The sequence below is a fragment of the Poecilia reticulata genome, unplaced genomic scaffold (assembly GCF_000633615.1).
Source record: "Poecilia reticulata strain Guanapo unplaced genomic scaffold, Guppy_female_1.0+MT scaffold_282, whole genome shotgun sequence".
NCBI lineage: Eukaryota > Metazoa > Chordata > Actinopteri > Cyprinodontiformes > Poeciliidae > Poecilia > Poecilia reticulata.
In genome coordinates, this window is record NW_007615061.1 from 39,873 (window position 1) to 53,863 (window position 13,991).

The 13,991-nt window shown below is 45.7% G+C and overlaps 2 protein-coding genes across 8 annotated transcripts in view; one reads left to right on the forward strand and one right to left on the reverse strand.

Annotated features, from left to right (window-relative positions):
• dpysl4 (dihydropyrimidinase like 4) overlaps positions 1 to 10,741 on the forward strand; it is a 13,410-nt gene extending 2,669 nt beyond the window's left edge. The window contains exons 1-16 of one of the 4 annotated variants that reach the window (XR_001776315.1): positions 2,655 to 2,800; positions 3,761 to 3,849; positions 3,952 to 4,136; positions 4,204 to 4,368; positions 4,816 to 4,877; positions 4,964 to 5,044; positions 5,142 to 5,210; positions 5,594 to 5,714; positions 6,323 to 6,479; positions 6,549 to 6,690; positions 7,167 to 7,251; positions 8,012 to 8,097; positions 8,179 to 8,358; positions 8,519 to 8,684; positions 8,777 to 8,927; positions 9,160 to 10,741. Coding sequence is in view for 1 of the 4 variants with exons in the window: in XM_008403044.2 (XP_008401266.1) it covers positions 3,761 to 3,849; positions 3,952 to 4,136; positions 4,204 to 4,368; positions 4,816 to 4,877; positions 4,964 to 5,044; positions 5,142 to 5,210; positions 5,594 to 5,714; positions 6,323 to 6,479; positions 6,549 to 6,690; positions 7,167 to 7,251; positions 8,012 to 8,097; positions 8,179 to 8,358; positions 8,519 to 8,684; positions 8,777 to 8,868 (1,680 nt within the window). In the remaining 3 variants the exon portion in view is untranslated. The other 3 variants (XR_001776314.1, XR_001776313.1, XM_008403044.2) reach the window with 3 other exon arrangements.
• Positions 10,742 to 13,308: 2,567 nt separating this feature from the next.
• LOC103460746 (rac GTPase-activating protein 1) overlaps positions 13,309 to 13,991 on the reverse strand; it is a 16,633-nt gene continuing 15,950 nt past the window's right edge. For all 4 annotated transcript variants that reach the window (XM_008403049.2, XM_008403050.2, XM_008403048.2 and 1 more), the window contains exon 17: positions 13,309 to 13,811. In XM_008403049.2, coding sequence (XP_008401271.1) covers positions 13,760 to 13,811 — 52 coding nt within the window. In that variant the 3' untranslated portion in view covers positions 13,309 to 13,759. The remainder of the gene's footprint in view (positions 13,812 to 13,991) is intronic.

Sequence of the window (13,991 nt, forward strand, 5' to 3'; positions counted from 1 at the left end):
TGAAAGGGAGGAAATCCCATTTCATTATTGGGGGGGTCATAAACAGGGAAATTTCTTAAAAGCAATTTTGGGGGTTAGGCAAAGTAAAATGTGGTTTAAATTTTTTTGTGTGTTCAGGCTGCACCACCATAAATGACTAGTAAGTAGCAATGAATAACCAGAGTGTTTTTCTCAGTAAACAACCTGTTGAGACCCATAGAAGTCAAACGAAGATTCAAATGTTTAGATACGAGTTTGATTCAGAGTCACAGATTTAATCTCTGCTACATCTTTACAAAAACTTAAGGCTCTAAATAAAAACAAGTTTGAATAACTCCACTTAATAAAATTCATCATAATATTGATTTATTGCAGTCAATACAAATCATRTATTATTTAAATTAGAACTTAAATTGCTTTAAACTTCTTTTTTYGGAGGGTTAGGGTTTCATTTTAAAACCTATACATATGTAGRAATAGAATATTTAGGAAGTCTCATAACATAAAGGTCAGAACCAGGGTTTTCTAGTAAAATATTCTGAATTTCTTTTGTGGTTTTAAAGGCTCCACATTGAAGATGGTAAKAAATAAAGGCATACTTTATTTATTTTTGTTTTACTGCCAGCTGCAGTCGCCCCTCTGGTCTCGGCTCCCATACAGAGCTGTTAGCTAATGCTAACGCTCMGCCGCTCCCTCCAGCTTCAAACTTTTCTTATTAAAGTCAGAGTTAGAGAGCTAAATATAACTGAAATATTGTCTACCTTCGACAGAAAAAGGAGCCAAGTCTATGAAAGCAATGTAGCAGTTTAGCTAGTTTTGATTTCCAACGTTCAAGGTGGCAGTTTATCAYGATTCAGCCAAAATAATGAAAAAACGAACTGTGGACTAATTTTTATCGTCAATGTGTTTCTTCCTATTGAACAGTGAAAGTAAATAAAAGGTGTTACATGTATTTTGCTTYAAGTATTTACTTACTGGAGGGTTTTTTGTTTAGTGTTGCAGTGCCACAGCTAACAGCTAACAGCTAGCTCCTCATTTCAGCGGCTTTAACGGAGCTTATACCAACTTTTTTTTTTTTTTTTTACATTGATATTGTTTAAATACAATGGTTTCTTTCATGATTTCTTTGGGGGTGGGGGGGCAATTCTAGACTTTTCCAAGATTGGGGGGTCCACCCCCCAMCCCCCATCCGGATTTACACCTATGACTAAGAGGAGAACCTGAGCTCATCAGCGTGTAGAGATGTAAACTCCGCATATAATTTTTGTTCAYGAAAATGCGCGACTACAAGTTATTCCTTCAGTTCACATAGAGCTGCACAACCAGAGCTAAAGCGGCGGGTTTAGACTCTTACCTTGATGTGGAGTTCTGCAGAGAATCATAACTCCACACAGGGGGTTGATGTAAATGTCCATACAGGTCAACCTGTGTCCAGCTTGAGTGAAAGGAGGCTCACGTGACCTGCGCTGAGGTCAGAGCGCGAGGCAAAGCTGAGTGAATAAAATTATTTTTCTGGTTTGTCCATAAAGCTACACATCGAAAGCACAGCCGCCCGCAGTGTCCTATGGGTATAAATACACCCCCTCCAGGCATCATTTTAAGGATGTTTATTGGTTCCCGAAAAACGACAAAAACCCAGACATAATCTGCTGACTGAAAAATGAACGTTATGCTACTAACACTTAGCTTTCATCAACAACTCAGGCGGAAGTGAGAGTGCAGCGCAACGCAAATAAGAACATGGTCTAAACAGAATTTAACGAAGCTTCGAGGCAGATACATTTTCCTCTTGGAATTTTAATAATCGGGTTACTCGAATCATTCGAGGAATCGTTTCAGCCCTACACCACAGTGCACAAGGAGGTCCAAACTGGAGCTGCTTAGTAAGAATCCAGACCCTGGAGAACATCTGCAGTTTCCCGGGTCAGGATCAGGAACRCTGATGGATTCCCCCAGAGTTCCGCCATCTTCTCTTCTTCAATTTGCAGTTGAACTGTCTGGCTCRATTGAGTTTTACCCAGAAGGCACATGGGTAAAAACCGTTAGTGAAACGGTCACTGGGACTGACTAGTATATATTCCATTSAGGGAAAGTAACTTACGAATTCCTCATATGTTAACATAAAGGCTCGTTTTGAAGTACAAGCTGCATCGCTTCGAGGAACTCGACCAGGAATGCTGCTTTCATCTCCACTGCTAGATTTKACCGCTGATTAAATAACATAAGTCMAGCAGTTCCCTAAAAGTCCAAMAGATGGCAGCAATGCGCCATGCAAAACAAAACAGCCACAGTTTACACTTCCTGCTAAAGAGCCCCCTGGTGGCTGAAGAAACCGGAAAATAGAATATATGAAAAATAAATCTGAATGCTCTCTGGTGTTGTGCTCAGGGGGCCAAATGTGGACGGGCCGTAGTTTGKGGACCACTGGATTACAACATCTGTTACCCCACCTGRTCATTTTTCTTTCTTCAGAGCCAAACTGGGTTATTCTTCAGACCGGAAGTCCTTACAGAGTGAAAACAATTACTCAGTTTTTCTGCTGAACCGGAACCGAACAGCAGATTATCCGAACTCATCTAAAAAGAGTCTATCGGACCTCTGGTGGTCACCATGGCAACTGCAAAGCACTACTGTCATGCTTGTGCCTTTATTGTGAAGGTCCACACCGGAAACTGTGTCTGTGTATATCAGCTGAATCTTGACGTCACAGGTGGCTGCAGCAACAATAGCTGCGGGTCCGCGTGAGGAGTAGAATCAGCCAGCTGATCCGGACCGACCCAGATCCGTCAGGATGTCCTTCCAGGTCAAGAAGAGACCCGCGGTAGGTCCAACCCGAACCGAGCCGAGTGCAGCCGGGATGGGACCGGGCCGGTGATGCTGAAGCTCCGCCTGTCTGACAGGGAGGAGACCCACCGAACTGACAGGATGTGTGCAGCTTCTGGGCCGCTCAGCTCTTTTTGTCTCTGTCCGAGATGAATGTCTGGGTTCTGCTGGATGCAGCGCGCTGCATTCAGGGGCAGTGGGACGTCTCATGTTCCTGCATTGAAAGCTGATTTTCTGGGTTCCGCTTATTTGGTTCTGCAGAGCTTCAAGGTCTAGTTTTATTTTTAGCCTCATGTCAGAACCGTTCTCAAACCAGAGAGGTTGGTTCGGTCTCGGCAAACAAACCAAACCAAAATCATGGAGACTTCAGGATGTTTTCYCCAGACCGGTTCCCCTCTGGATCAGTTCCTCCCCCCCTGGCCCGGTTCTCTCCGTGATGAGGCGTTTCATCCAATGGTTGCAGGTTCGCTCCTGATGCTCAGAGGTTCCAGAAATAATCGGCATTCCCGGCTCTAGTGAAATCTGCAGGTTTAGATGATGAAACGCCTCATTGAACCCAGTCTGGTTCAATCTGTTCTGGAAGTTCTGGATTAATAGTTTGTCCACCTSAGAGAGGAGAATCCTGGCACAGGTTAGAGATGGTCTCCGATCACCTCAAGAATCTCATCTCTGATGTTCTTCCAGCAAACAAAGGAGGACATGTTGGATTCAGGAAATCTTGTCTTTAGATCATTAAGTTCCTGAGCTTCCTGGTTGGTTCCTCCAATGCCCATCTTTCATWGTGAACGTCTGTATGAAGACTTAGGTCACATTGAGCCGGACCGGGTGGTGAACTGAGTCGTGTTGTGAGCTGTGTTCTTTTGGGTCACCTTGGGTCATATCGAGAATCCTGGATGTCATCAGTCATCTCTTCCTCCTTCGGATTTCCCCACAAACCTCTCTCTTTCTCTGTTTCCAGGGAGACTGTCTCCTCATCAAAGGAGGAAAGGTTGTCAATGACGATCAGTCGTTCTATGCCGACGTCTACATTGAGGACGGGACTATCAGGTACATCTTCAGCCAGTTCTCCTGTGGCTGGATAATCTCACCTGGTCACCAGGTGTCAGTGTGAGCTCCTCTGACACGATCACACTTCCTGTTTCCTGACAGGCAGATAGGTGAGAACCTGATCATCCCATCTGGTGTGAAGACGCTGGATGCGTACGGACAGCTGGTGATCCCTGGAGGCGTAGATGCCAACACCAACCTCCAGGCTCCACAGAAAGGCCTGATCCCGTGTGACGACTTCTACCAGGGAACCAAAGCCGCCCTGTCTGGAGGAACCACCACCATCAGTCAGTGACCACCAATCATCCACCATCACCCCCACCTGCATGCCACCTCATTATTGTCTGTCTGCAGTCGACCATGTGTTGGTGGAGCCGGGGACTAGCTTGCTGTCAGCGTTTGATCTGTGGAAGGAGACGGCAGAGCAGAGGGCGTGCTGTGACTTTTCCTTCCATCTGGATGTCACCAGGTGGCACGACGGCCTCTACGAGGAGCTGGAGACGCTCGTCAAAGATAAAGGTGATCAAAAAAAGGTTAAAGAGACGGGGTGGTGATCAAACTTGTAGCAGCTAATGGAAAGTTTCTCATGATCGATATGCAGCTGGGTCAACAATATGTGTCATCGTGGCATAGATGGAAAGTTCTGACAGGTTTTACTGGGTTCTTGATACTCCCACTTATATGTGGGGACATSTAGGAAGACTCTGGACTGTTTCCAGACTGATCCAAATGATCCTTCTTTGACCCCTGAGGAAGGTTTTAGAAAACCTTTCAAATCCATCCACAAAGACCCAAATGAAACCAGGTTCTGGACTGTCACTTGGTCCATTTCCGATGCAGACCTGGAGAACACCTTGAGAGCCATTTACCAGTAACTTTCACAGCGAGGCCAGAACCTTCATGATGACATCAGTAGAACGGCACCACTGACGATACCAACCTACTGACTGTACTGCTGTGTTTCAGGGGTGAATTCCTTCCTCTTCTTTATGGCTTACAAAGACCGGTACCAGAGCTCCGACTCTCAGGTGAAACACAGAAACATGTTCTTGTTTATTTGTTGTTTTCCACTTTCTGTTTATTTATTCATCACTTTCTGCTTCCTGGGGCTCAGCTTTATGAGGCGTTTGGGATCCTCCGGGATCTTGGAGCAATTGCTCAGGTCCATGCTGAGAACGGTGACATCATCGATGAGGTAACACACCTGAACAAGATGAACCACTGAACACATTCAAACCGGTCTTAACTAGATTTTACTGGTTCTAAGTGGTCTGAAATGGTTTGTGTTTCAGGAGCAGAAAAAACTTCTCAGTGTGGGTATTACTGGACCTGAAGGCCATGTTTTATCTCACCCTGAAGAGGTAAAAGTACCTGAACGCCACCAGTGTGGTTTCTTTACGCGGTTCTGGTTTGGTGGGTCATTGGGAGTGATGGTTCCACCTGTTCTGTCCGATAATTTCATCCACWCAGGATGGTTTTCTGTGGACATTGGTCTCRAACTCTAGGTATCCTGCGATGTCTCTCTGCTTCACCTGGCTCCAGTATTGGCTCATCAACAGATGATGTAGATGTAGAGTTGGAGTGCATGCTAGTGAGGCAGKTTAGCCATTTAATTTAAGTGTATAGGACAAGGGATACATTTAAAAGTTGCATGAGACCGACTGGAGATTGAGACCACTGATGAAGAATAACGGTGTTTGATTTTCAGGCCCCAGATCTGACTGCTGTTGGGTTTGTGTTTCAGGTGGAGACTGAGGCAGTCTATCGGGCCATCACCATCGCCAAGCAGGCCAACTGCCCGCTCTATGTTACCAAGGTGATGAGCAAGTCTGCTGGTGATGTTATCGCCAAAGCCAGGAAAAAAGGTGAGTACCAGAACCAGCTTTCCTACAGGTCAAAGTCAGATTCTGAGGTTCTCCAGGAACTCATGAACCAGTTCGTTCACTGACTTCAGCTTCTGTTGATGTCACTTTGGATCTACTCAGTGTGGAAGTCAGAGTTCAAGTCTGGAGGAAACAGACAGGGTTAGTTCAGACTTGGCAACAATCTGATCTTTGGTCTAAGGCAGGGTTTCTCCACCCTGGTCCTCAGTCCTCCTGCTCTGCATGTTTTAGATGAGCCTCTATTCCAGAACAGCTGATTCAAATGACTGCATGACCGCCAAGTACTGCAGAAGCCTGTTAATCACCCAGAGATACAATTCAGGTGGCAGAAGGGAAAYRCCTAAAACATGCAGGACAGGGGGCCTGAAGACCAGGATAGAGAAACACTGGTCTAAGGTGAACATCTCATGTCAACCCTGACACCAGTTTYCACAGGTACTGGACTGCAGCTCCAGGTCCTGGTGCTCCACGAAGCTCTTATGTTCTGAGTATGGAACTGAACTGGTGTCACTGAATGCCTTACCTTTAGGAGTCAGGTTGAACCAAACCACACCTGCTCCACCAAGCTGTAMCTCTCTTTCTGTCCTCAGGTGTGGTTGTGTATGGGGAGCCAATCACAGCTGGCCTGGCCACTGACGGCTCTCACTACTGGGCCAAAGATTGGACCACAGCGGCTGCCTTTGTGATGAGCCCTCCCCTGAACCCGGATCCGTCCACGCCACAGTATCTGACCTCTCTGCTAGCATGGTGAGTACACACCTCTCTGACTCCACTTTAGCCTAGCAGCAGGTGAGTCTAACAGGTGTTTCTTTTCAGCGGCGATCTCCAGGTGACCTCCAGCGCTCAGGCCAGCTTCTCCACAGCTCAGAAGGCTGTCGGTAAAGACGACTTCACGCTGATCCCAGAGGGAACTAGCGGCATTGAAGAGAGGCTGTCTGTGATCTGGGACAGAGCTGTGGTAAGAGCCCTTCACCTGAAGCCGCTCTGACTGATGACATCACACCCAAAGGTCAGATGTTCCTAAGCTCCATGAGGAAACAAGCGAACTGCTGGTGGAAGGTCAGGTTGAACACCACATTAGCAACTGATGCGGTTGGGACTACACATGCAAATTAGCTTAGGCTATAATCTGGTGTAGCACATCAAATGGTGACATTTATGTTTGAGCTGGTCAATGTTCATATCTAAAGAAAGTTCATTTTGAAAAAATAAAACAAATAAAACTTAGATTCTTTAAAAACCTAAAATTCATGAGGTCGCCCTCTTCTGGTAGAAATTTGAAACACTTTTCTACATGTGTGCCAATTTTAATATCTTTAAAATTAAAACACCGTAAATGAGAATTTTATCATCTCAAACGTTTGATAGATTTGAAGAGGGATGGTGACCTGTTTTTTTCAGGCTTCGCTGATTTCCATCTTGTTCTGTCTGCAGTCCACAGGAAAGATGGACGAGAATGAGTTTGTTGCAGTGACGAGCACCAACGCTGCCAAGGTCTTCAACATGTACCCACGCAAAGGTACGCAGCACTTCATTTCAACTGGTGAGGCTTGATGGGAAACGTTTTCCGTCCCCAGAAAGTCGGCTGATGGGTTCAAGTCATCAAGATGTTTCATGAACAGCCGGACAGAGGGGTCTGGCTTACAGGCCCATCGGTTCAGTGGGTCCAGCCTCTGCGCCAGAGTCAGTTTATGGACCTCACAGCCTGAAGTTTATTAAGCAACTGCTCCTCTCAGCACATGCATGGACTTTGGGTCAGAAGGTCAAAAACAAAACCAGTGGGAGGGTTTTGTTTGCGACAGACTGGCGACCTGTCCAGGGTGACCCCGCCTCTCGCCCGGAACGTTAGCTGGAGATGGGCACCAGCAACCCTCCTGACCCCATTAAGGGACCAGGGTAAAGAAAATGGATGGATGGGTTTTGTTTAGGGGTGTTGCTAATCAGAAAGCACAGCTACCACGGTGACAGAGGTCATCAGGCTCCCTCCGCTGTCGACTTGGGGGTGGAGTTAAAACAAACTGGGGAACCAGCCCATCTGGTAACGCTCAGCCACTTCTCTAAAGGATTGATCCACTTCCCCTTCGTAGTCGGCTGCTGGTTGCATCGTGCAGCTTCTAATTTCAGACTTCATCTCTTATGAGACCTGCAGGACAAACTTTGAGCTTCTGGGTAAAATCCAGGGTGGTGTTTATGGATGTTTTACTGGAAACTGGTGATCAGATTTGAGTCATTCGTAATCCCAACCTACTGGATGTGCTTGTGTGTGTCTTGTTCTTCAGGAAGGATTACTGTTGGATCTGATGCTGATATTGTAATTTGGAACCCAAAAGAGACTCTAACCGTTTCTGCCACAACTCACAACCTGGTAACCGCTGGTATGATTGGTTAGTTACTCAAACTAGTCCATCTAATCAGTAGTTACATCCCCACCAACTTCTCTGTGCAGACATTGGAGGTAAACATCTTGGAGGGTTTGGAGTTTCGAGGCGTTCCCACAGTAGTGATCAGCGSCGGTCGGGTTGTTCTGGAGGAGGGACAGCTCAACGTGRCCGAAGGTTCTGGACGCTTTATAGCAAGAAAGGCTTTTCCTGACACCGTCTACAAGCGGATCAGAGCACGCAGCAAGGTAGCTGCTCTGATCTTTAAAATTAAAACAGCGTAAATGAGAATATATTGTTGTTTATATTGAACAACAATATAAACAGTTAAGTCATAACTTGCAGGTTAACAGACAGATCTGTGAACTGGCCAGTCAGGCTTCTGATGCTTTGGTTTCCATGCTCCAGATGGCTGAGGCCCGTGGCGTTCCCCGCGGTAACTATGATGGTCCAGTCCATGATGTCATCAGTGTGACCAAGTCAGTCCCACCAACTCCAACCACCAGGGGTCCTACGGGGACCAAAACCCCAACAGGCCCCCGAAACCTCCACCAATCAGGATTCACCCTGGCAGGTATGCTTAGTTGGATCCTTTAGTGGTGACTGGCCAGGTGAGGTGCATTCTGGGTGAACTGTTGATAATGTGATAAATTATTGGTCTTTCAGGGGCTCAGATTGACGATCACATACCCCGTCGCTCTGCTCAAAGGATTGTGGCGCCACCTGGAGGACGTTCCAACATTACATCTCTATCTTAATCTGTTCATTTTCCAGCCAAGTGTTGAAGAACGTCTGTTAGTCTATGATCCAGCTAAGTTCACTGAACACCCTACAGGTGGCTCCACCTGTTGGGTGTTCACTGTAGGGCAGGGGGGTCCACAGTGGGTCCTGGAGGCCCGGCATCCTGCACGTTTTAGTCTCTCCATGGTGATAGTAACAACCTCCTCAGCAGGTCCATGTTCTCCTCAGGCCTTTAATGAGCATCACTTGATGCAGGTGTGTTAAACCAKRGAGAGACTAAAACATGCAGGATGCCGGGCCTCCAGGACCCACTGTGGACCCCCTGCTGTAGGGTGTTCAGTGAACACCTGTAGGGTTCAGTGGACTCTACAAGTGAAACTGTCTGACCCTGATAGCCCACATATGTAGTTTAACTCCAGAACTCCCCAGAACCTTCTGGGTCTCCTGAGCTCAAACTGACAACTTTAGTCCTGAATGTAGCTGTCCCACCCAGAACCTCACCATAGTGCTTAGTCAACCCCATGTTACCTGGTACTAGACAGAACCGGTTCTGACCCGACAGTTCTGAAACCCTCCACATCAGCAGCGACATAACCGGCCTGACCAGAAAGATGTCTTTATCTAACTTAGTGACATCACAGTGATGTGAGTAATGCTGACATAAAACACCAATCAAGCAGAACATTATGACCACATTGGCCTCTCAAAGTACTTCCAGCCATCTGTGAGATGAATGATGCCAGCCAGCCCGCCTGTGGTTGACCCCTGACCCACCAGAGAGGTGGTCACAGCATTGCATCAGCTGACTTGAAGGGGGAGGCTGGCCTCCCAGGTCAAAGCTAGCCTCGTGGTCGGAACCAGGCTCGGTTCTGCTGCCATTCTAATCAGTCTGGACCTCAGTTCAACTTCACTGTCCAAACACAAGCCTGYTTAACCCCAAGTCAGAGTTCTAGATGGAGGGTATTTTGGGTTCTGTGGCAGTACCACCCCACAGGTAGGACCCTAAGACCATCTTCTGGTCATGTGACCAACAGCTCATGGTTTCAGTGTAACCAGATGAGCCTTTGTAGCATTAATTGGATAACTTTAGATGATTGCAGAACCACAGTCCATCTKCAGATGTTTTGGCTGTTTGGGTCATGTAGCAACTTCAGAATCTGGTTCTGTAGACCAGAGTTGTTTTCTCTGACTGTTGATACTGCTAGCACAGCTCTAGCTGATCATTAGCATCCACGCTGAAGGCCTGGAATCAAATACTGAGGGCTTTTAATTTGAAAGGGAAAAGAGGGAAAAAGGTCACAGAGTTGTTGACATCATGTGACTCTGCAGCATGTGATGTCACATTCACATTTTTAATGTAGCGTTTTCTAAGACTTTGTCTTAATTTTGTATTTTTACTGTTTTTTGTACCTTTGCTGTGATTGGTTCAATGTTTGGGTCAAGGGTTACAGTTGTCTTCTGAATTTGATCCGTATTTGATCTCAACGTCTGGATCCACTTTTACGAGACCCACCAACCCAGACCCGACCCAGTCCATGTTGTACTCAGYTTTATGCTAACTGTTTTAGCCTAAAACTGAGTACAACCTGTTTTATGCTAACTGAAATCATCAGTCTGTAAAACAACCATTGACTAGACATTAAGGTGGGCGGAGCCACCAGCTTCACCTTGCTGTTCAAATGCCCAACCTGATCAATGGCACCTCAATGACCACACCCTCCTATTTTCACTCAATAGGTAGCATCAGTGTTGGCATCACTGCTCCCATGTTGGACTCCAGCTGTTACTATGGCTGTGTTTCCAACGCCTCACACTCCCCCTGTCCTGCATGTTTAAGTCAGGGGTGTCAAACTCCAGTCCTGAAGGGSCGCTGTCCTGCAGTTTTTAGATGTGCCACAGGTACAAAACACCTGAATCAAATGGCTTAATTACCTCCTCAGTTCTCCAGAGCCTTGCTAATGACCTAATTATTCTATTCAGGTGTGGTGCAGCAGAGGCACATCTAAAAGTGGAGGACCCCGGCCCTCAAGGACTGGAGTTTGACACCCCTGTTTTAAGTGTTTCCCTTCTGCTACACACCTGGATTGTATCTCTGGGTGATTAACAGGCTTCTGCAGTACTTKATGGTCATGCAATCATTTGAATCAGCTGTTCTGGAATAGAGGCTCATCTAAAACATGCAGAGCAGGAGGACTGAGGACCAGGGTGGAGAAACACTGAGCTATGGAAACATTGACTTCATGATTTCAAAAGGATCCAACCTTTAATAAATTGGCTTTTCCACAGGATACTGTGTTCATGGGTCACCTGACCAGCAGGTGCTGAGTTTAAGAGTTTGTTTAATCTAAACTCAGATTAAGTTGGATTACATGTCCTCCTCAAAAAATTAGCATATTGTGATAAAGTTCATTATTTTCCATAATGTAATGATAAAAATTAAACTCATATTTTAGATTCATTGCACACCAACTGAAATATTTCAGGTCTTTTATTGTTTTAATACTAATGATTTTGGCAAACAGCTCCATCCATCCATCCATCCATTTTCTTACACCCTTGTCCCTCAGTGGGGTCAGGAGGGTTGCTGGTGCCCATCTCCAGCTGGCACACAGCTCATGAAAACCCAAAAACTCAAAAAATGAGCATATTTCATCCGACAAATAAAAGTGTTTTAATACCAAAAAAGTCAACCTTCAAATAATTATGTTTAGTTATGCACTCAGTACTTGGTCAGGAATCCTTTTGTAGCCTTCAATGCGGCATGGAGGCCATCAGCCTGTGGCTCTGCTGAGGTGTCATGGAGCCCAGGATGCTTCGATGGCCTGAAGCTCATCCAGAGTTTTGGGTCTCTCAACTTTCTCTTCACAATATCCCACAGATTCTCTATGGGGTTCAGGTCAGGAGAGCTGGCAGGCCAACAGTAGCACCATGGTGAGTATACCACTGGTTTTGGCTCTGTGAGCAGGTTGTGCTGAATAATGAAATCTTCATCTCCATAAAGTTTTTCAGCAGATGGAAGCATGAGGTGCTCCAACAGCTCCTGATAGCTGCTGCATTGACCTGCCCTTGATAAAACACAGTGGACCAACACCAGCAGCTGACATGGCTCCCCAGACCATCACTGACTGTGGGTACTTGACACTGCACTTCTGGCCTTTTGGCATTTCCTTCTCTCCAGTCTTCCTCCAGACTCTGGYACCTTGATTTCCGAATGACATGCAAAATTTGCTTTCATCCGAAAAAAGTACTTTGGACCACTGAGCAACAGTCCAGTGCTGCTTCTCTGTAGCCCAGGTCAGGCGCTTCTGCTGTTGTTTCTGGTTCAACAGTGGCTTGACCTTTGACCTGAGGAATGCGGCACCTGTAGCCCATTTTCTGCACACACCTGAGCACGGTGGCTCTGGATGTTTCTGCTCCAGACTCAGTCCACTGCTTCCCCTAAGGTCTGAAGGTCTGGAATCGTTCCTTCTCCACCATCTTCCTCAGGGTCCGGTCACCTCGTCTCGTTGTCCAGCGTTTTCTGCCACACTTTTTCCTTCCCACTGAGGTGCCTTGATACATCACTCTGGGAACAGCCTATTCGTTCAGAAATGTCTTTCTGTGTCTTACCCTCTTACTTGAGGACGTCAATGATGRCCTTCTGGACAGCAGTCAGGTCAGCAGTCTGACCCATGATTGCGGTTTTGRGTAATGAACCAGGCTGGGAGTTTTTAAAAGCCTCAGGAATCTTTTGCAGGTGTTTAGAGTTACTTTGTTGATTCAGATGATGAGGTTAACGGCTCGTTCAGAGAACCTTTTCATGATATGCTCATTTTAAGAGACAGGATTTTGGATTTTCATGAGCTGTATGCCAAAATCATCAGTATTAAACAATAAAAGACCTGAAATATTTCAGTTGGTGTGCAATGAATCTAAAATATATGACAGTTTAATTTGTATCATTATATTATGGAAAATAATGAACTTTATCACAATATGCTAATTTTTTGAGAAGGACCTGTAGATCAGCAGATTGCTAGATGCCCAAGATGGCAGCCAGGTGGTTTCTAGTCATCTTTCTGTTCTCTCACACAGTGATCAGAAACGGTGTCCATGAGGAGCGTTACTATAGCAACCACACCTGTGATGTAGTAGGTATTGTGATGGATGTAATTTGTTGTGATAACAGTTGCATGATTAAAGTGTGAAGAGAAAAACGGAGTCAGACGTCTCTTATTTTACACCATTTTTGGATCAACTGGCGACATCCCATAAAAGCGAGGAACCCATTTAGACAGGCACCAACCGGGCTAGATGTGGAAGGCCTTCAGGTTCTGCAGAGCAGAACCGATCCAGTATTCCTGTTGCTGGACTCTCCAAACTAACAGATGGCAGATCTGGGAACATCTCCAGAAAACGATGAAGCACTTTCAGATCCATCTGAAGGATCCACTGATCTCATGAAACTCACAAGCAAATGTTCTGCAAGACCAAAGCTTTATTTGACATTTTTCATTTCATATTTATTAATTTCACATTCAGGAAAATAAATTAGTTTTATGTAAACATCTAGATTAAAAGTTCAAGTCAAATACTTCCAGATTTATTCTTAGGTTAGAAATATTTTGAAAAGTTTATAAGACAACTGGTCAGAACATCTTTTGTTTCAGACTGGAAAAGCTGTCCAGTTTGTCTTAATGGCCACTTGGTCCAGCTAAGCCCAGCTGAAAGAAGTTCTCAGTTTAGTAGAGAAGGTCAAGAGCTGAAAAGCTTCACTTATTTTCAATTTCTGGTGGCATATTTCATAATAAACGTATGTTTTATAATGAAAAGAAAGTCAAACTAGTCGGTTTCTGCTGATATGAACCTCCAGGGTTGAGTTCAGTCACATGGTACCTTTTGCAAGGAGGATTGGGTCAGAACTCCTCGTTAGTCACAATAGGATGAAGTGAAGAACTTCCTTACAGGCTCCACTGCATGTCTGAAAACATCCAAACAAACAGCAAACAATGAGGACATCAGTGAAAACTTCAGTTATTGTGGATGAAAAAATGTCATGAAATATGTAGTGGAACCTGGTGAACAACAGAGGGACACAGAGGACAGACGGTGGGACACAGAGGACAGACGGTGGGACTCAGAGGACAGACGGTGGGACACA